Here is a 21,808-nt window from a genome sequence, read left to right as displayed (position 1 = left end):
TCGCGTCATGGCTGCCATACATCAACCATAAATCTCGAAGGCTATATGTTTTTGCATTAAAGAGCCTGAAATGTGCGACGCAGAAGAGCAGAAACGGCGCTAGCGCACAACCGAAACGAAGCGGCGGAGTCCGCATGGCCATAGTCAGCAGCGGAAATCGTACGTGAATGACAGCAACGACGCAACGCTTCGTGCCTATTTGTGCCTTTATTGCGTTTACCGCCGCGCATAACAACGCATTGGCCGCGGGATTTCATAGTCGCCACCCATCATCGCGTCGATAGCTGCCGCGGTTTCTTTCGCAGCGGTTTCATTTAGTGTCGTTTTGACTCAATGCGCACGTCGGCCGCGTGCTGCCTAGTGGCCAGTGGCGCAACGACGGGGGGGGGGGATTCGGGGGTTGCACCCCCCCCCCCTGAGGCTGACTTAACCCCCCCTTTTGTTTAACCCCTTTCCTTTCCTTACGCATTTGAGTGCTGCAACTAAGATGACGCGCAATCGTCTGCACACTCGCAAAAAGCGCATTTTTTTGACAATTAATTTCCCGTGAAGAAATCGAAAGTAGTGCTGTTTAGATGGTATTGACAAGCTGTAAACCCCCCCCCCCCTGGCAGAGATACTGGGTGCGCTACTGCTAATGGCCATCCATGATCGCATAGATAGCGACCGCGATTTCGTCTGAAGTTGTTGCAGTGAACGGTAGTTTCGTTCTGACTCGGTGCTTGCGTCGGCCGGGTATGGTAGCGGCAAGTTGCCGCGCGTCAGCGCCTTGCCGCGAAGTCCACCGTGGCAATCGCGTCTCGCCGCGCAGCAGCGCGATATGATCTCGCGCGCTCTCGGAACGCGGAATCACTGTGAGCGAAAAGGGTGCGATCGGACAGCGTCCAGAAATCCCTCTATAGAACCGCGAGAGACGACAATCGTCGATTGATAACGCGGCGCGGAGCGGCGGAGGTCCGGTTGCCATTGGCTCCGTGATGTCACCCCCGTCGCTCTCGGCACCCTCGGCAAGCCGTAAAACCCCCGATTCCTGCCGCTTTTGCCGCGCGCGTCATGATGCGCTGCCGCTCGCGGCATGACGCGGGCGTTTTTGCCGCTATCGTGGGCAAAGTCGCCGTTCATAATCGTGTCGATAGCGGCCGCGGTTGCGACAAGCAGTTGTTTCGGTTTGACTCGGGGCAAAGCTGTCGAGGATGAAGAGCACCGGCTACATCACGATAGACGTGCGATATGTTGGCTGTGAGCTTACTGGCGAAAAAATTATTGGGATGCGCGCGCGGTAGTGCAAAGCGTGTCGGAAATGATGGCGCGCGCCGCAGACGTGCTGCGAAGGAAGTCGCGAGGCCTCAATCGCCGCTGCGAGAGCTAATCAGTCACGAGATGACGAGAATTGCAGCTTCCGCACTGCTTTTGTGCTAAATAGCGAAAGGATTTGCTCATACATTATACTAATAAAATCGTGCTGACGTAATAAGCATTTGCTTATTGTTTTCGGCATACCCTGATAATTCGGACATTTTTTTTTTCAATCCCGTGAAATTCGAATTAACTAGGTTTTACTGTAATATGTGATATATACTGTTCAAACTATTCGATTCGAAATTATTTGACCAAATCACTACTCCCTTCGAACCTCAAATCCACTATTCGCCTGTCCCTAAATTAGCTGTAATTTAATTGAAAGGGAACGAAAGCTGGTGGTAATGGAGGGAGGGAGGGGAGGCGACGTTTAGCTGCGCCACCAAATGCGTATTTATATAAAAATGTGGTGAGGCGAGAAGGTGGTAAAGACTTCGGACGCTGCTCGACAAGTGTCCCGTTCGGATCTCGTCGAAAACTTCCGAGCCGCCCCCAGAGGCACAGGCAACAGTCACCAGCGCCGTGCGCGTTCGGTGTGAACACGGGCAAAACGCCGACGGCGTCGACAACAGTTCGGTGCATTGCTGGTGCTGCTGCGTGTCTAAGTTTATACAGCTGATCGATAAAACTACTATCCTTACTCCATATAGCTCTCTACTAATTTGCTATCGCAATTGATGCTTCGCATTTTTTTAACGTGCTTACTAAACAGTGACAGCATCAGGCAACATGGTGTCAGCCCATCTTGATGTAAAAGAAAGTTCCGTTTCACTCAGGGAATTTAGCAAAATCACTCAGGGAAAACCTGGAACACTCAGGGAATCTGAAAATGTCAACTTGGTAGACACCCTGATATGTTGGATGGTTTCCTCGCTGCCGCAACTATCACAGGCAGCACTGTCAGCCATTCCAATGCGGCAAGCAAAAGCATTCGTAATGGATGCTTTGATAGCCACAGTCGGCAGAGAGTCTCGATTTGAGAAAGTCCCCGATGGAATGCGTAGTCGGTGGGATGGGTCTAGGTGGTGCAGTCGAGTATGCCGGAAACCTGGTGTATTCCACATGGATCGTGTGGCATCACGCACGAGTATGCGAAGCTTTGTTGCTGCATCGGTTCTTGATAACGGGATGGCTTCCTTCACAGCATTTGCATGAGCTCTCCTCGCAGCTTCATCGGCCTGTTCATTGCCCATGAGGCCGCAGTGGCCTGGAAGCCACTGAAAAGTGATGTCATGTCCTTTTTCTGCTAGTTGGTCATAAAGGTGCCTTATTTCCAGCACAAGTTGGTCTTGTGGTCCACGATGTAGAGCGGATAGCAGACAATGCACGGCTGCTTTTGAATTTGTGATATGCTCCATCTTCGTGGTAGGTCATCATTAGGCTTGTGCGAATAGTGCTTTTTTGGTTTGAAGCGAATAGTAATTCTTCTCGAATAATTTCGAAGCGAATACTTCGAATAGTAGCAAGTAAAGAAAAAAAAAAAAACGGCGGAGGGCTAAGGTCTGGGATTTATTCAAGGAATGTAAACAACTTGATTATTTACGAAAATCTATAAATTTTCATGCAAAAACACTAGCTGTTCCACATGCTGGGGTTTGAGGTGCTCCCTTCTGCAGCTTACACTGGCTCCTGCAGTGGAAAAAAGCCTTTCACTTCTTGTCTGTGTGGCTGGTATCGAAAGATACCTACAGGAAGCTGCAACCAGGGTTGGGTAAAGGTGGCTGCCCTTGCTTTTCCACCACACAAGGGGGTCTTCGGACCGGGAAAGAAGGGGGGCCTTCAAGTACCCAGCAACCTCATCTGAGATTGTACGGCTTGACTGATGATGTGCACGCGAACTGAAGTGTGTAAAGCACTCGAAGTGTGCTGCGAAGTGCAGCAAGCTCCGCAGCAGTCGACGTTGTCTGGTGAGAAGTGTGCAACTGAATGGTCATGGCTTTTTCAGGGAATATCACAGCCCCTGTAGATCCTTCAAGAGTTGTCGAGCCATCAGTGTAAATGTGAAAATGGTCCTTGTATGTCTCATGCAGCATGAGTAGAGATAGCTGCTTGAGAGCTGGCGACAAGAGTCCTGCTTTCGTTCAAATCCCTGGTACTGAGACTCGAACTTGTGGACGAGCCAAACGCCAAGGAGGTGATAGCAACCTCTTGGCAGGCATGTAATCTCGAGGGAGGCAGTCATGGTGCGCTGATATCTCCTGGCAAAACGAGGCACTGGGCCGGTCTTTCGGCAGTGCGGCGAGGTGATGGAAAGGGGTGCGGGCAATGTGCCTGATGTGTGCTCTGAGCACTTCCAATGTCATATGAGTTGTCATCCATATGGGACATCCATAGTGGTCACAGCTGCAGATGCATCGATGGAAGCCTGAAAACTGAACATTAAGGGGGGACACGGGTTGTGGCGACCAAAAATCGCAAAAAAACTCGATTTCTTTTAATTGCATTGTTGGAATGTACAGCTACTATTGCACCTATATTGTTAATTTCATACCGATAATGTCAATATTTTAGCCGCAATGATGCCTTATACGACATGTACTAGCTGAATTTCAGGCTAAACTGACGCTGAAACGGCACATTTTCCAAAACGCGCGCCTGCTCTTCCACTTGTGCTAGCGCGGACATCTTGGTCTCATTTGAAAGAGCCGCTTTTTGCCTTCAAATTCCCGCCAGAACGGGCCCCATTCAGCTATTGGCCACTTAAAAACTGCGTGCCAAAAAAAAGGTACTAAAACGCTCTCCTATTCGGCACTTGGCGCACGTGACTTGAGCTTGCCTCCCAATTGGCGGAACGGCATGGCCATCGTCTGCTGCGCGCTTGGAGACGCGCATTGAGACGCGCCTTCTTGCCCCAGTGTCAGCGAGAAAGCGTGCTGCGTTGTCGAAAACGGTGCGCAAATTTCGCACGCGGCACAAGTTTGGTGCTAAAAAAGTGCGACGGACGCTCATCGAAAACTGCAAAGTGCGCTGCTCGACGCCGCAAAACGACCAGGACGCCACAACCTCAGCGTTTGATGCCCAAATCGTCGATGCAGCAACGGTAGGCCTAACGGCCGCAGCGGCTGCTGCGATTCAGAGTCCGTCTGCCGCCAAGCCTTCGACCTTCACTCGCGGCAAGATACGATCTACCGGCAACCCTCCGAGCTGAAGGAGGAAGCGGCGAAAGCCAAAGCGAATCTATCGGCATTATCTTCCGCTCCAGCGACGGAGAGGAAACGCGAGTTCGTGGGTGACAGTACCGACGATGCACTTCGCCCGGCTGATGGGACTACGTTTACAATTGTGGATTTGAGTGCAGTGAACACTTTATTAACGTTTGCGACGTGCAAAAACTGCAGTGATGCTTTCGAAATCGTCCGAGACGAGCGGGAATACGGACTCGCTGTGAAGCTGCGTTTTATGTGCGCAAACTGTGCGAGACTACGTCGGTGTGGAGCTCGCCGCGCGTTGATAGTGCCGAGCGAATGAACTCCTTTGCTGTGAACGCTTTGGCTACGCGTGCCATGCAGGCAACGGGCAACCGACAGACCAAGTTCAATGACATTTTCTCGTTGATGGACATCAGCCGTCGGGCTCTTCACACGAAAACGTGGCAGAGCTACGTGAAGGTGAAGCTGACGCCCGCGGCCGATCGCGCGGCGCGCAATCTGACGAGCGACTGCGCGCGGTCGATTCGCGAACTTTACGCCGAACTGAACGTGGGCAAAGCAACAGAAAACTTGCGCCAGTCCCCGAAAAAGCGGCACACAGGGGCTGGAAGTCAGCAGGACTACATGTCTGGTGCCTACTGAGCTGTTCCAGCTGTAAATTTGCAAATAAAAATGTTTTGCATGTTTTCTCACTTTTCTCAAAACTTGTTTTTGGGTGACTTCACCAGATTGTCGGAGTGATATCTCATGATCTAAAACAGCTAGAGCAATAATTCTTTGCTTAGCAGAAAGCCTAATCTGCATATTAAAAAGTGCTGAGAGCAGAATTTCAAATTTCTGAATATGTATATTTTTATTTTATTAATTTTCTTTTGTTGTGGTAGCCATAGGACAAGGAAATAAATTTGATCACCTGCAAAATGGCTAATTATTATTTAATTTGAAAACTTTTTGCAGCATTGCATTTATTGCATATTGTAGTATCTAGCTATGAAATAATATTCACTTTCTACTGAGCAGTTTTTTTTCCATTGTCTCCTGAAACAATAGAGGGACAGATTTGTGTATCTTCTGAACAAATGGACCTACAAGAAAAATTATTGCATATTTGACATCAGCACGAAAAACTAAGCTAAGCCTGATTATTTTCATCAGAATTAGCCATAAGATGCAGGACATAATCTCCACAACCCATGTCCCCCCTTAAAACCTCTTCAGCCACAGCCCAAACTGTTCATTGATGACTTCAATTTTATTGTCTTAGATTGCAGCCACATTTAGTGCTCTGTGCAGCTATTGGCTAGCAGAGAATCATAAATTTCACAGCCAAATAATAAACAAACAGCAGCCTCCAGCTCTTGCACGTTCTCATACGATGCTGTGCTTCTGGTTCTTTGTGTTGACTACATGTTCAAGAAGGCTTCGGATCACCAGCATAACACCAGCTATACTCGCGCTTAACTTTCTGTGGTAACGAAGATGAAGCTGGGGGGCTGGAGCTTCTGCACGCATCCCATTGTGCCAAGTAGTCCACCAGTGTTCCACAGTGCTTTTCGTTTCTCGGAACAGATACTCAATCAGCGTAGCTTTCACCTGCGGGGGTGCTGGATTTCCCCAAATGTATAAGAGAAAAGCAGAGCGTAAGAGAAGTGAAATTGAACACTCACTGGTGTGATTTTGCTCTTGTAAGTAAGGTGTTTATGTTTTACATTTCCCAGCTTAAACTAATTGCGCATGAGAATGTGTGACTTTTTTTCAGGAGTGTCTTACTTGTACACGCTTTGCCTCCACAGCTTTCCCTTCATTGGTGCCGGAAGTTGTCCACGGGTATAGACACATGCAGCAGCAGACAGTGAAGAACGTCTCTGCGCTCTGCTTTTAGCGCAAGAAATTGGGGTTACTTTGAGAGCTTAGACTTGTCACCTTATGTTACCCTTGCAGCCTGAAGACCTCGGCAAGAATGCAGAGCTTTGTCCTGGGGACTCCCATCTCCGTGGCCTCTGGTCTTGGCTTGACCATATCCTTTTAAAATGCCGTATATTTTTTGTTTGCCGCAAGTATATGTGACAGCCTTAGTAAGCCTCTGCTTTTACTTTGTGAACCCTGTGAGGGTCGATTGTTTTCGCCATATGCCACCGCCCAGGGTCGGTTTGTTTTATTGCAGATTTAAATTCTCCAGACGGACCTATTTCGAAAAAAATTTACTGTAATTTTTCTAGGGTAACCGTAAAGTGATAAAAAATTATTTCATGTTGGCATGTATGTACTGTTTATTCATGACTAACAACAATAAGAATAGGAAATAAACTTACAAGAATTAAAATTTCATGCATTCTATTACACATACAGTTAAACCTGGATATAACGAAATTGACAAATTCCCAAAAAACTTCGTTATATAGAGGATTTCGTTATATGCAGGTTCGGCAAGAAAATTCTAAAAAGAAACGCTTACCGTATTTACTCGATTCTAACGTGCCCTTGATTGTAACGCGCACCCGTTTTCCATTTTCGTCGAAGCACTCATCCTTGGAATGTCACACCAGGTACTGGATGCGTGGACGCGTGTCGTTTCGCACAAGCGCAAGGCATCGGAAACGAAGAGCAAGCGTCACGATGGCGTCATGGCATCTTACAGTGTTACAGTAGAACCCCGCTGTTACGTTCCCGGGTGCTGCGTTTTCCCGGCTGTTACGTCGTTTTCGGCCGGTCCCGGCACAGCTCCCATAGAACCCAATGCATTGGTAGCCCCGCTGTTGCGGCGCAACTGCGGGACCGTTCCCGCATCCTACGTTGCGAACTGCCACCCCGCGCTGGCCCGAGCGGCCATTTTGACTTTTCATGTCGCTTGGCTTGGTGGCTTGACGATGGCATTGGCTGCCCAAAGTGCCGGGCGCGACAACTATGACGTATTGTCAGTTTCCACCAGCAAAAGTATGGCCCTTGAGATCCGTATTTGCTATCTAAAGATGGCGTCTATGACGCGTTGTGGTCCTAAAATTGGTTTTGGCTCATAGATGTTCCGTATAAAGTCCAAGGGCGATAACGCAGTCGCCGCGTGCCGTATTCTGTATGTGCGAGTGAAAACGTGCGAGGGCAGCCGATGACTGCATCTGAATCTTGCGCGCGCAAGATAGAAAAGCAGGGAGGAAGCGCGCCTTCTTCCGTTGCGCTCGAGGCACCGGCGAGGGAGCGAGGGGGGAGGGATAGTGGGCGGCATTGCACTGTACTCTGGCGTCAACTGCGTACTGTGCGGGAGCGCGCGGGCCGTATCTTGAAAGCGATCTGCATTGGGGGCAGGCTACTCAGTGTAGGTGCGTCGGCGGCTTGTAGCTTTGTGCGTGCTGTGTGTTCTCGGCGCTCATTTTGCGTTGAAGAGATAGACAACAGCAAGAAAGTCACTTCGCTCGCTTCTGCAGCGGCGCTTCCACACACCGCCAGCGTTTGACAGCTCATCGAGTGTGATGTCTCACAACGTCTGCCAGTGCATGGGCAACATCAACCGAAGAAGGAGAGTGCCGGCTTGGCGGGCTAGGCCAGCTGCAGCAAGCGGCAGGATCAGGTTTGAATGAAGGGAGGGGGAAAGGTCACGCCTGCGGTGGCAAGATCGCCGGGTCGAGGGATGCAGGCCTACCTTGCACACGCTCGCACGCACGCACATGTCCGCTCGCTTCGCATTCTGTCGCGGCGGAGGAGGTGCTTCCGGTTGCTGCTCGTGCAAAAATGACAAAATTTGGGGCGAAATCTCTAGGTTGGTGGGGAAAATTCGTTATTTCGAGGGGTCTCCCGCTGCCACTTCATTACGTAGAGGTCTCAAATACATGTGCTTCTATGGCGTAATGGCGGCAAATAGAAAAACTTCGTTATATCCAGCAATTCGTTATATGAAGGTTCGTTATAAGCAGGTTTAACTGTATATGTATTAAAGGGGATTCATTCCAAGTGACAATATTGTTTATCAAGACATAGCGAACAGAATAATGGTGCAATATTGTGTCGGTATGCGAAAATTGGGAAGCCACTGATGGAACTGCTGCACAAGTTGCGCCAGACTGCTGCTACGTGCTGCACCAAATTGCTTATCGCAAATATTGCGCCACACCTGTGCCAACACGCACCTAAGCAGGTCTAACTATATGGCGCCTTTCAACTCTTGATATGTTTCACTGCTATGTTTTTTATATACTTTACCGAATAACATGACTCTGTTGCGACGAAGCTGACTAAAGGGAACTGGCGCTTATTCAATGCATATAAGACTATTGCAGGCCCAAGAAAAAGTGTAGCCCTGCACTTGATGATTTTAGCTCAGTAAGTTTTAACCGATGCACACTTTTTCAGGTGCTTCACCAACTTCTCTGTGAACTTATTCCAAACTTCGGTCACTTGTTGTAACGGATCGGTCACTTGTTTACGACGGATCGGTCATTTGTTGCAAGGAATTGGTCGCTTATTGCAAACTTCCATTGCTCGTTGCAAGTTTCCTCTGCGCCGCTAAGTTTACGTGACTGCCGCCTACAAACGCAACGTAAGATGCAGGAACATTACAGAGTGCCAATGCATAAAATAGGAACATAATACATGAAAGTCTGAGATTTAGGTCGGGACCGTGAAAACACGACGTAGCAGCCACGAGAACGCAACAGCAAGAAACTTATCAACCACTGCTTTCGAACTATTCACTTTCAAATGATTTTACACTAATTACTATTCGCTTCAACTTCGCATCGAACTAAAGAATTTATATTCACTCAGACCTGCACTTGAACAATTCGCCGACCCTGACATCGAGCTCGACCTCTGTGTGGAATTAACCAACAATAAAATCATTCCTCAAAAGTGATGGCGGATTTGGACGACTCCAAAACTTAAAATGGAAAGCCAGTGCCTGTACTGTCAACGAGCTCATGATGCTGCCACCAGTGTACAGTGATGACATGACCCTAGCCGAAATTTAAGCAGACATTATTGCGTGCCTGTGGAATGCCATGCAAAAGCAACTCAATGAATTTCAAGCTACTAGGGCACTAAAAGGCTTGCATTCGTTTTTTGTTTTATGGACTGCCCGATTTTTCTGACGTTTTCACGTTTTCTAGGGGGTCAGAAAACTCGGACATTGACTGCATATGACGTAGTTATTTCGTAGGAAACGTTGCAGATCAAGAACAGCTGCGCTTCAAAGCGTGTCTAAGGAGGCTTGTACGTGAGCGCACTGCTTGCGTAGCTTCCTTTGCGTGACCTGCTATGTATGGAAAACTGACTAGCCCAATTACAACGATGAGAGTAAGAACAGCCCTTAACAACAGGTTATTGCAGGTTTAAGGAAACAGTTCGAATTGCACACTGCTACACTGTGCTGGACATAAGCAGTGCTGGTCAGTATTGAAGGTACATGTATCTTAGATACTATCTTAGATACTCTTTGGGTATCTTGTATCTGTATCATGATACAGCTGGCAAGACGTGTATAAGTATCTGTATTTCTGATACATGAAAGAATCTATTCTGTATCTTGAGATACAAGATACTGCTATCGCAACATGACCGCGTGAAACCATAAACAATGACTGAACTCCGCTTCTCAGGCTGATACTGCTGCCACTAAGCCACCTGAATAAAACTAAAGGCCCAGCGAGGCATTCTTTTATCTTTCCACCAGAGCCCTCCAGCAAGGGCAGGCGATGAGGTCTGCGCGTCCCTATTGGGGGAGTAGAGCCACGTGGTGGCGCTCGCGCCGTCTCGACAAAAACAAGCGCGCAAACGTCTGCACGCAGCTAACCTTTTGGTTTCTTGATTTTTTGGCTTTAGTTGTATCGGTGCCATGACACTTGTTCGTAGCCTCCATACTGTGCTGCGTATGCCAATGCATGCGATGTCTTTCGTGCAAATTTTGAGGCCGCTATAGTGTCGCTATCGAAGTTTCTCTTGCATTGTGCTTTGTTTCAAAGTCTGAAGAATGCAAGAATGGGATTGCGTTGCGTCTAGTGGCTTTCATACATCAGCTCATTGAAGCTTTATGTGCTCTCTGTACAGTCGAACCCGGATATATTGAATCTGAAGGGGATGACGAAAAAGTTCGATATATATAGGTAATTTGATATATCAAATTAAAATGTCATACAGAAATTTTCAAGATGATTTTATAGCTGTTCTATATACACAGTAATTCGTTATATGTGGGTTCAATATATCCGGGTTCCACTGTATACACGATGCGTCATAAAAAATGTCGCTACCAGCGTTATTGCTCTTGTAGACCCGTACGGTGATCCAGTATTGCGTAAACGGTAATATGTTTACGGACAAGGTAAAGCTTCATAGCGGTGTTTGCGCCATCACGCAGAGGCTTCTTATTGACGTTCTTGTAATTAAATGGCGACATGCTAGGTGATCGGCAAACAGAGCAGCGACTCCCATTAATTACAAAAGAGACAAGCAAAAACCGCTGACAGCGCAGCTTATAAAGAGTTTTGATGTTAAGCAGCTAAAGCAACCCCAATACATTGTTTTGGAATCAAAATATTATAGTTTGAGCAACATAGGCAACAACTTTGAGATACTAACAGATATTTCATTCAAATGAAACAAGGTTGGTCAGAGTTAAAAAGTTTCCAAGCAAACATTTCTGTGCATATGCGTTTGCTGCTGCATTTTATAGATCTATAATAAGAAATTTACGAATCTATCGAAGTGTGAGACGACGCCCGAGACGAAGGCAAAGCTCTTGTATTGTCACACAGCGCGAGACAGCCCACGAACACCAACCCGACAAAATGATGATGATCGTGAGGATGGGTATATACACATGAAGACGATGATGAACTGCACAGTTAGCGCTCACACTAACTTCCCCCTCTCACGAAAGCGGCCGGCAAGGCAGCGAGTCAGAAACGGTCGGAACGCCGAAGATACTGACACGTACACATGTTTATCTTTCACCGGTGGCCGCTTTCCACCGGCTAACAAATGTTAAACGTTATCGCTCGGTGCAGGACGCGCCTGTATCGGAAGTTTCTAGAACGTTATCGATGCTTCTTTCCGTTGCCTGTTTTCACCGACGCTTATGTTATCTGATTGTATGACCGACGCGAATTGTCTAGAACTTTCTGGAAGACACGCGGGCATCAGGAATTAATCTGGAACCTTCGATGACTCAGGTATAAAAGCCGACGCGCTTCGCCGTTGATCAGATTTTCGAAGATCGCCGACTGTGTTCGCCGCTATCGTTGTGCTTTGAGTGTACCTTGCTTTTATGGGCACAGGTTCGCCCAATAAACAACCAGTTTCGTCGTACACAGTTTTACGACTGTTTTCTTCAGCGTCACTACTACGTGACATCTGGTGGAGGTGCTTTTGTGTCCATGCAGCGAACGCCCCCGCAAAGCCGCGACCCAAGCCCGAAACCAGAGGACGAGACCAACGTCACCAAGGACCAGCGAGCTAGCCGTAGGCAGCAAGGACTTTTGCCAGAATACGGACTTCTTCCCGAGAAGACCACAGTGATCAAGGCCAAGTCAACGACCACAATGGCAGCCCCAGCGTCCCCCATCCTGCTGCAGCAACCTCGGGAGCCACCGACCTTCCGTGGATCATCAGCTGAAGACCCTGAAACATGGCTGGAGACGTACGAGAGGACCGCGACATTCAACAAATGGAGCGACGATGACAAGCTGCGCCATGTCTATTTTTCGTTGGATGACGCTGCTCGGACATGGTTTGAGAACAGAGAGACCACCCTGGTGACTTGGGACCTATTTCGCGAGAACTTCGTGAGGACCTTCACGAGTGTCGTACGAAAAGAAAGGGCTGAAGTCCTCCTGGAAACCAGAGTTCAATTGCCGAACGAGAGCATCGCGATCTTCACGGAGGAGATGACTCGCCTCTTCCGCCACGCCGACCCCGACATGTCTGAAGAAAAGAAAGTTAGGTTCTTGATGCAGGGCATCAAGGAGCATCTATTCACCGGATTGATGCGCAACCCGCCCAAGACTGTGTCAGAATTTCTTTCCGAGGCCACAACGATCGAGAAGACGCTTGAAATGCGCGCCAGGCAATACAACCGCCGTGCCATGACCAACTACGCCGATGCTCAAGCGCTAGGCGCCGACGACCTGCACGAGACCATCAGAGCAGTCGTTCGCGAGGAGCTGCAGAAGCTCTTTCCCAGGTCGCAGTCTCAAGTGGCATCTATCGCCGACGTCGTCAAAGAAATTCAGCACTCACTTGGACTTCCTGATGTGCAGTCGCAATCGCCGCAACCCCAGCCGGAAGCGCTGACTTACGCCGCCGTTGCCCGTCGTCAAGGCCCTCCTTCACGCTCGCGCCAGGGCCCCGTAACGCCGCAGTTCCGTCGTCCACCGCCGCCGCCGCCAGCACGCCCGCCCGTCGCCCAGCGCAGCTACCAGCGGAAGACGGACATTTGGCGCGCCCCCGACCACCGCCCGCTCTGCTATCACTGCGGGGAAGCCGGCCATGTCTACCGCCGATGCCCATACCGCGAGATGGGCCTACGAGGGTTCGCCGTCAACGCGCCACGTTCACAGCTTGGCGAGCGACCACGTGACATCGCCGACTACCTTGCCGGAGCCCAGTGGCAACCACGACGACCCTCACGTTTGCCGTCACCAGGCCGCTACATCTCGCCGCATCGCCGCCTGTATGCCGGCCCAACCCGGGGCCGATCTCCCAGCCCATACCAGGGAAACTAAAAGCAGCAACCGATGGAGGTGCGGTTGCTGTACGACGCAATGCCGAAGATCCTCCGCCGCCGACGACGACGACGATTCGCGAATCATCATGACGAGATATCAGCACGCCGCCTAGCAACAGCCTTGACAACACATCGCCGCCGAACGAAGACCTTCCGACGCGACGTAGCAGCAGCAGAGCAAGCCGACGCAGCCGTGATCCGACGCCACGAATTAACCGCAACGCCAGACGCCGGTCTACCGATATAGACGTGCTCATCGATGGTCATAACGTCACCGCTCTCGTCGACACTGGCGCCGACTATTCAGTTTTCAGTGGCACGTTCGCCGCCAAGTTAAAGAAGGTGAAGACGGCCTGGCAAGGACCCGATATACGGACAGCGGGAGGTCACCTAATAACGCCGGCTGGAATTTGCACAGCGCGAGTCACGGTAAACAACCGCACTTACCCGGCGAGCTTCGTAATCCTGCCGCACTGCTCCAGGGACGTCATCCTAGGCATGGACTTTCTAAAGCAACATGGTGCAGTCATCGACTTAAGGTCCAAGTCGATAACGCTTTCAACACACAGAGCGATACCGCCGGATACAAGCATCAGTTACCATGCCTTGAATGTGCTTGAAGAACAAGTCACCGTTCCGCCTCGCTCAAGCGTAATGATTTCTGTCGGTACCGAAGTGTCTGCAGACATGGAGGGCGTCATCGAGGGCGATCATCACTTACTGCTCGACCGTGAAATTTGCGTCGCTAGGTCGCTAGAGGCATAGGTGAACTACGCGAAGGGAAAGCAAGAGTGATGCTCACGAACTTCAGCCACGAATATAAGCACATTAACAAAGGCACCACGGTCGCCTACATCGACGAAATAGTACAAGCCAGCAGTGCTTTCGCCTTCACGGATTCCAGTGCACCTTCAACGACGACTGTAGTACCTGAACCAACTTTCGACGTCAATCAGAACCTTCCCAATCATAAGAAAGAACAGCTAAAAGCTCTGCTCCTGCAATACAAGGACTGCTTCTCGTCGTCGTCAAAAGTTCGACAAACCCTTGTCGCCAAGCACCGCATTATAACCGACGAATATGTCCGCCCACTCCGTCAGAGCCCGTACCGAGTTTCGGCGCGCGAACACGAGGCCATAAGGCAACAAGTTGACGAAATGCTACGCGACGACATCATCCAGCCGTCCAAGAGTCCGTGGGCGTCCCCCGTGGTGTTAGTGAAGAAGAAGGATGGAACCCTACGTTTCTGCGTCGATTATCGTCGGCTCAACAAGATCACGAAGAAGGACGTATACCCCCTCCCACGGATTGACGACACTTTGGATCGACTCTACAACGCAAAGTATTTTTCGTCGATGGACCTCAAAACTGGCTACTGGCAAATCGAAGTCGACGAGAGGGACCGGGAAAAGACTGCCTTTATAACACCAGACGGACTGTTCGAGTTCAAGGTCATGCCGTTTGGTCTTTGCTCGGCACCTGCGACTTTCCAACGCGTCATGGATACAGTACTGGCAGGCTTGAAGTGGCAGACTTGCCTCGTCTATTTGGACGACGTCGTTGTGTTTGCCTCAAGCTTCGAAGAACACCTGCGGCGCCTTGAAACAGTTCTTCAAGCAATCAAAACCTCCGGACTCACGTTAAAGCCCGAAAAGTGCCGCTTCGCATATGAGGAGCTCTTGTTTTTGGGCCACGTCATCAACAAGTCTGGAGTGCGCCCCGACCCTCAGAAAACTGCGGCCATCTCCAACTTTCCTCCGCCCGCTGACAAGAAGGCAGTGCGTAGATTTCTTGGACTGTTCGCCTATTACAGGCGCTTCGTCAAGAATTTCTCACGGATCGCTGAGCCACTGACGTATCTCACGAAGGGCGACGTCGAGTTCAAGTGGGAGACGCCGCAAGTCGAAGCATTCGAAGAACTGAAGCGACGCCTGCAATCGCCGCCAATACTTGCGCATTTCGACGAAAACGCCGATACGGAAGTCCACACCGACGCAAGCAGCGTAGGACTCGGCGCCGTGCTTGTGCAGAGGACTGACGGACTAGAAAGGGTTGTAAGTTACGCTAGCCGGTCGCTATCGAAGGCGGAAGCAAATTATTCCACAACAGAAAAGGAGTGCCTCGCCATCATCTGGGCTACATCAAAGTTTCGCCCCTACCTCTATGGCAGGCACTTTAAAGTTGTGAGCGACCACCACGCCTTGTGTTGGCTAGCTAACTTGAAGGATCCTTCAGGTCGCCTTGCACGCTGGAGCCTGAGACTTCAAGCATTCGACATCACGGTCGTTTACAAGTCCGGGCGAAAGCACTCTGACGCCGATTGTTTGTCTTGCACCCCCGTCGAACCGCCGCTACAAGACGACCAGGATGACGACACTTTCTTGGGGCCCATCAGTGCCAACGAATTCGCCGAACAACAACGAGCCGACCCGGAACTAAGGAGCCTTGTAGACTACCTGGAAGGCAAGACTGTCATTGTGCCGAAGGTGTTCAGGCGAGGATTGGCGTCGTTTTTCTTGCAAAACGACATTCTCCTAAAGAAGAACTTCTCGCCTCTCCGAGCCAACTACCTCCTCGTGGTACCCTCAGCATTGCGTCCAGAGGTTCTGCAAGCTCTCCATGACGAACCAACGGCTGGACATCTCGGTTTTTCACGCACTCTCGCGAGGATACAAGAAAAATACTACTGGCCTCGCCTCTCTGCCGACGTCGCCCATTACGTAAGGACATGCTGAGACTGTCAGCGACGCAAAACACCGCCGACAAGGCCAGCCAGACTTCTACAGCCAATCGAGCCACCTCGCCGACCATTCCAGCAGATCGAGATGGACTTACTGGGGCCTTTTTCGACGTCGACGTCCGGGAATAAATGGATCGTCGTCGCTACGGACTACCTCACCCGCTACGCCGAAACAAAAGCCTTGCCCAAAGGCAGTGCCGCCGAGGTAGCCCGATTATTCGTTGAGAAAATCCTCCTGCGGCACGGTGCCCCAGAAGTCCTCATCACCGACAGAGGCACGGCCTTTACGGCAGAACTAACTCAAGCCATCCTGCGGTACAGCCAGACAAGCCATCGCCGCACCACCGCCTACCACCCGCAGACGAATGGCCTCACCGAGCGCCTAAATAAGACCATCGCCGACATGCTGGCAATATACGTCGACGTCGAACACAAGACGTGGGATGCCATCCTTCCGTACGTGACCTTCGCATACAACACGGCCGTGCAAGAAACAACGCACATGGCGCCGTTCAACCTGGTCTACGGAAGGAACACGGCAACGACGCTTGATGCCATGCTACCAGACGTCGCTGACGAAGAAAATGTCGACGTTGCCACTTATTTGCAGCATGCCGAAGAAGGTCGACAGCTCGCCCACCTGCGCATCAAGAACCAGCAGAGGACCGACAGCCGACACTACAATCTTCGACGACGCTACGTCGAGTACCAGCCCGGCGACCGTGTTTGGGTCTGGACTCCGATTCGCCGACGAGGACTTAGCGAGAAACTGTTGCGTCGCTATTTCGGACCATATAAGATAATCCGACGTATTGGTGCACTGGACTATGAGGTCGTGCCAGACGGCATTTCGCAATCACAGCGGCGCTGGGCACGACCTGAAGTCATCCATGTGGTGCGTCTTAAACCTTTCTACGCCCGCTGACGACCTTAGGTACTTCGTTACTTTGTTATTGTTTTTTTTGCTTGTTTGTTTGTTGTTTATTACGCATGGTTTTGTTTTCGCTTTCGTGTTTGTAGCATCGGGACGATGCTTTTTAAGGGGAGGGTATTGACACGTACACATGTTTATCTTTCACCGGTGGCCGCTTTCCACCGGCTAACAAATGTTAAACGTTATCGCTCGGCGCAGGACGCGCCTGTATCGGAAGTTTCTAGAACGTTATCGATGTTTCTTTCCGTTGCCTGTTTTCACCGACGCTTATGTTATCTGATTGTATGACCGACGCGAATTGTCTAGAACTTTCTGGAAGACACGCGGGCATCAGGAATTAATGTGGAACCTTCGATGACTCAGGTATAAAAGCCGACGCGCTTCGCCGCTGATCAGATTTTCGCCGATCGCCGACTGTGTTCGCCGCTATCGTTGTGCTTTGAGTGTACCTTGCTTTTGTGGGCACAGGTTCGCCCAATAAACAACCAGTTTCGTCGTACACAGTTTTACGACTGTTTTCTTCAGCGTCACTACTACGTGACAATACGGCTTCAGGCGAGAGACGTGAACAATTTCAGTGCTGCGGCAACGGCGGTCAGTAACTGAGGTAACAGGAGCTACGCGATAGTTCACGGCAGATGTTCTTTCAAGCACGGTATATGGGCTTCGATACCTGTGAAGAAACTTATCACAGAGCCCTGGCACTCGAACAGGTGTCCACAGGAGCACTTCGTCGCCTGGGCGGAACGAAATGACATGACGGGTCGGATCACAACGGACTTTCCTCTTGTCCTGAATGGTCGCGGTGTGGGCGCGCGCAATTTCGTGGCAGTGGGTGACGCGGGCGGCGAACTCCTCTGGTAGAGATGTGGATGGAACAGAAGGCGTAGAGAGGAAAGTGGTGTCCAAAACAAAAGACGGTGCACAGCCGTACACGAGGAAAAAGGGGCTGTAGTTTGTTGTGTGTTGAACGGCAGTATTATATGCAAACGTGACGAAAGGAAGTATAGTGTCCCAGTTTGTGTGGTTGGGTTTCACATACATGGAGATCATGTCGGACAGAGTTCGATGGAAACGCTCGGTAAGACCATTGGTCTGGGGATGGTACGCAGAGGTGGTCTTATGGATGGTGTTTGAGGCTTGCAGGACTTCAGCAAGAACATGGGAAAGAAATGTCTTGCCACGGTCACTTAGAAGAACTCGAGGGGCACCGTGGCGCAAGATAATGGCTTGCAGGACAAACTCGGCGACCTCAGAGGCCGCACTAAAAGGAAGAGCTGCTGTCTCAGCGTAGTGAGTGAGATGGTCCACGGCGGTGACAATCCAGCGGTGACCCGCGGGTGTAAGCGGAAGGGGACTGTATAAGTCGATGCCCACGAATTCAAAGGGAACGGACGGACACGGCAATGGTTGTAAAGGGCCGGCGGGAAGAGAGGTCGAACGGTTTCGATGTTGGCATGACGCACACGAACTGACGTACTTGGCAACACTAGTAGACAGGCCAGGCCAGAAACAGCGAGTCTTAATGTGGTCGTAGGTTTTATGAAATCCTAAGTGGCCAGCCGTTGCGTCGTCGTGAAAAGCTTGTAAAATTTGCAGTCGAAGTGAGCGAGGGATGACTGGGACCCATCGGTGACTGGTAGGGTGGTAAACTTGCCGCAATAATGAGCCATCAGAAAGTTTAAACCATGCCAGTTGTCGTCGTAAGCGGCCGTTGGGAGGACGGGATAAGCCAGTGAGCCGGTCGATAATTGTGCGGCAGTACGCATCTGCACGTTGGAGGGAGGCGAGGTCTTCGGAGGACAGAATGTCGACCGAGGTCACGAACCGTACCGGGGCCATGGTTGTGGTTGGTTGGCGGGGCGGTGCCGAACGGAGGGAAGGTGAAACGGGCATTTCGCGACAGCGGGCAACGAGACAAAGCGTCAGCATCTTGATGTTGCCTGCCAGACCTATATGTGACAGTGTAGTCGTACTCCTGCAAACGCAGAACCCAACGGCTGAGCCGTCCGGACAAATTCTTCAGGGAGGACGACCAACACAGAGCGTGGTGGTCAGTCACTATTGTGAATTGGCGGCGATATAAATAGGGGCAAAACTTTTGTATGGACCATACAATGGCGAGGCATTCTTGTTCGGTGATAGCATAGTTTCGCTCAGCAGGAGAAAGAGTACGACTCGCGTAGGCCACGACTTGCTCTTCAGACGCGTGATTCTGCTGCAGTAGGACAGCGCCTATTCCGTGCCCACTTGCATCAGTGTGGAGGATAGTAGAGGCTGTGGGATCAAAGTGACGAAGCACTGGTCCTGATGTGAGGCATCGCTTGAGGGTCTGAAAGGTGGCTTCACATTCATCCGTCCAGGTAAAGGGTGTGGTCGTGATCAGGAGTTTATGAAGAGGAGCTGCGATAGTCGCGAAGCCACGGACAAAGCGGCGGAAGTACGACGCTAATCCGAGAAAGCTGCGAAGGTCTTTAGGTGTGGTTGGTGTTGGGAAATGCTGTACAGCAGCGACCTTGTCGGGATCTGGCACAATGCCGTGCTTGCTGACCACGTGGCCTAATACTTTGATGCTGCGGCTCGCAAATCGACACTTCTTAGCATTGAGCTGGAGACCGGCCTTGGCTAGACACGTGAGAATGTCGTCTAAACATTCTAGGTGCTGGGAGAAGCTGGACGAAAAGATGACAATGTCGTCCAGGTAACATAGGCAGGTTTTCTATTTGAGGCCGCGTAGTACGGTATCGATCATTCGTTCAAATGTGGCTGGCGCATTGCACAGACCAAAAGGCATTACGTTGAATTCGAAAAGGCCATCAGGTGTTGCAAACGCCGTCTTTTCTTTGTCGGGCTCATGCATCGGGATCTGCCAATATCCAGAACGCAAGTCGAGGCTCGAAAAGTATTCTGCACCTTGTAAGGTATCCAAAGCATCGTCAATACGGGGCGGGGCATAGGATATACATCCTTACGGGTAATTTTTTTTAGCGCCCTATAATCAACGCAAAAGCGTACCGAACCGTCCTTTTTTTTAACTAGGACAACAGGAGACGACCAAGGGCTTGCTGAAGGCCTTATAACGTTCCGTGCGAGCATGTCGTTGACTTGGTCTTCTATAACTTTCCGTTCAGCAGACGATACACGGTAAGGGCGGCGACGAATGACGCGGGATCCGTTGGTTTCAATGTGATGAGTGGCCACGGTTGTTTTACCCAAGCCATCCGAACACACGTCAAAGCAAGGTTGGTGTTTCTTTAAGATGGTCAGCAAGGCGTCAGTCTGAGTTGGGCTCAGATCTGAACTCACAGTGGCCCTGAGAGCACTGGGTGAACCGTCCGTGGGCGTGCGCTCGGCGAAGGAGGAAACAGGCGACGCAGTGACGACACATACCTGTGCTGCTTCGATAAGCATGGCAACAGTGGACCCCTCCGGCAGCAGAAGTGGCTCTGATGTCGTGTTGTAGGCGGTCAGACTGGCGCAGCCGCGTGAGAAACGCACTAGACAAGAAGCGATGGCGATTCCCCGAAAAATGCAGCGCTGAGAAGGGGAAACAACTGCGTCGCTGTCGATATTTTCGCTAGATCTAATGGTGATAATACGGGCTTGGCCAAGTGGAAGAACAAAATCTGCCGCTGTGACAAGGTGGGGCGGCGAAGAATCGGCAGCGTCAGAGAGCTCGGTGTCCGTAATATGTATCAGTGGTTGTCCGCACGAAATGACAGCAGATGCAGCTGACAAGAAATCCCAGCCTAAGATGATCGGATGAGCGCACGACGGAAGCACAGCAAACTGTATATGATGGCGAATTCCGTCGATGAGGACACGAGCAGTACACTGTCCGGTAGGGCAAATCAGACTGTCATTGGCGCCACATAAGACCGGACCAGCATACGGAGTTTGCACTTTTCGTAGACGGAAGCATAGTTCGCGATGAATAACAGAGAGGGCGGCGCCAGTGTCAATAAGAGCGTCGACAGAAACACCTTGCACACAAACAGCGAGTAAATTAGTCGGGCGAGCAGGAGGAATTGGGACAGTTTGCAAACAAGCAGTTTCTCCCCCAGAAACTGCAGCCTCTAGTTTTCCGGATGGTTGTCGAAAGAAGTGGAGGCAGGACGCAGGGGCGATGAAGTACGGCGGAACGGAGACGGGGAACGACGACAGGGTGAGCGAGAAGACCGGGACATGTTTTGAGACAACGGAGGTGAGGGCGAGCGACGTGACGAGGATATATAGGGTCCTGGAACGTAGGCGTCCGATCGGGGCACATAGTCTCTCTCATAGGTGGAATAGCCACGTCGTTCATCGTGCTGGCGTCGGCGGCAGAAACGAGAGATATGACCATGTATGCCACAGTAGAAACATACTGGGCGGGAAGGGCGCCAGGTAGACTCGTATGGTTGCACGGGGCCTTCGCTGCCATCGAGGCCAGGTGGTCGCAGACAACGGTGGCAGGTGCAGACGGAACTGGGACCGCAGGCCGCGAAGCAATCTCGGCGTAAGTAGGTGCACAAACAGGCGCAGGGGACCGGGCATGTCTGACACCTGGCATGGACGCCAGTTCTTCTTTAATGATCTCGCACAAACTGGGAGGAGGAGCGCGCAAAGACGCAATGGTGGTGTTGGCCGGAGCATGGCTGTGAAGCTCCTCTCGCACAATTATGCGGATGAGCGCTCGCAATTCGTCGTTCTCGGTAAGGTGAGCATCGCAGGAGGCGCGTGGAAGTCGAAAGGAGCAGATCGTGGCAAGTCGTTGGCAAGTCGTGATGATGTCACTAACCGAAGTGGGGTTCTCTATAACAAGGGCGTGAAAAGCAACGGAGTTGATGCTCTTCAGGATATGGCAGATACGTTCCGCTTCGGGCATGTCACTCTGAGCGCGACGGCAGAGGGCCAGAACGTCCTCAATGTAAGAG

At 50.8% G+C, this 21,808-nt stretch overlaps 1 protein-coding gene across 2 annotated transcripts in view; it reads left to right on the top strand.

The window, feature by feature from the left end:
- Window positions 1-21,808, top strand: part of LOC119441295 (GATOR complex protein MIOS-like) — a 341,599-nt gene that overhangs the window by 213,133 nt on the left and 106,658 nt on the right. For both annotated transcript variants that reach the window (XM_037705922.2, XM_049661128.1), the window contains exon 16: window positions 6,450-6,525. In XM_037705922.2, coding sequence (XP_037561850.1) covers window positions 6,450-6,525 — 76 coding nt within the window. The remainder of the gene's footprint in view (window positions 1-6,449; window positions 6,526-21,808) is intronic.

The sequence above is a fragment of the Dermacentor silvarum genome, chromosome 2 (genome assembly GCF_013339745.2).
Source record: "Dermacentor silvarum isolate Dsil-2018 chromosome 2, BIME_Dsil_1.4, whole genome shotgun sequence".
Taxonomy (NCBI): Eukaryota; Metazoa; Arthropoda; class Arachnida; order Ixodida; family Ixodidae; genus Dermacentor; species Dermacentor silvarum.
The sequence above is the reverse complement of the archived record's forward strand: the minus strand, read 5'-3'. Positions and strand labels throughout refer to the sequence as shown.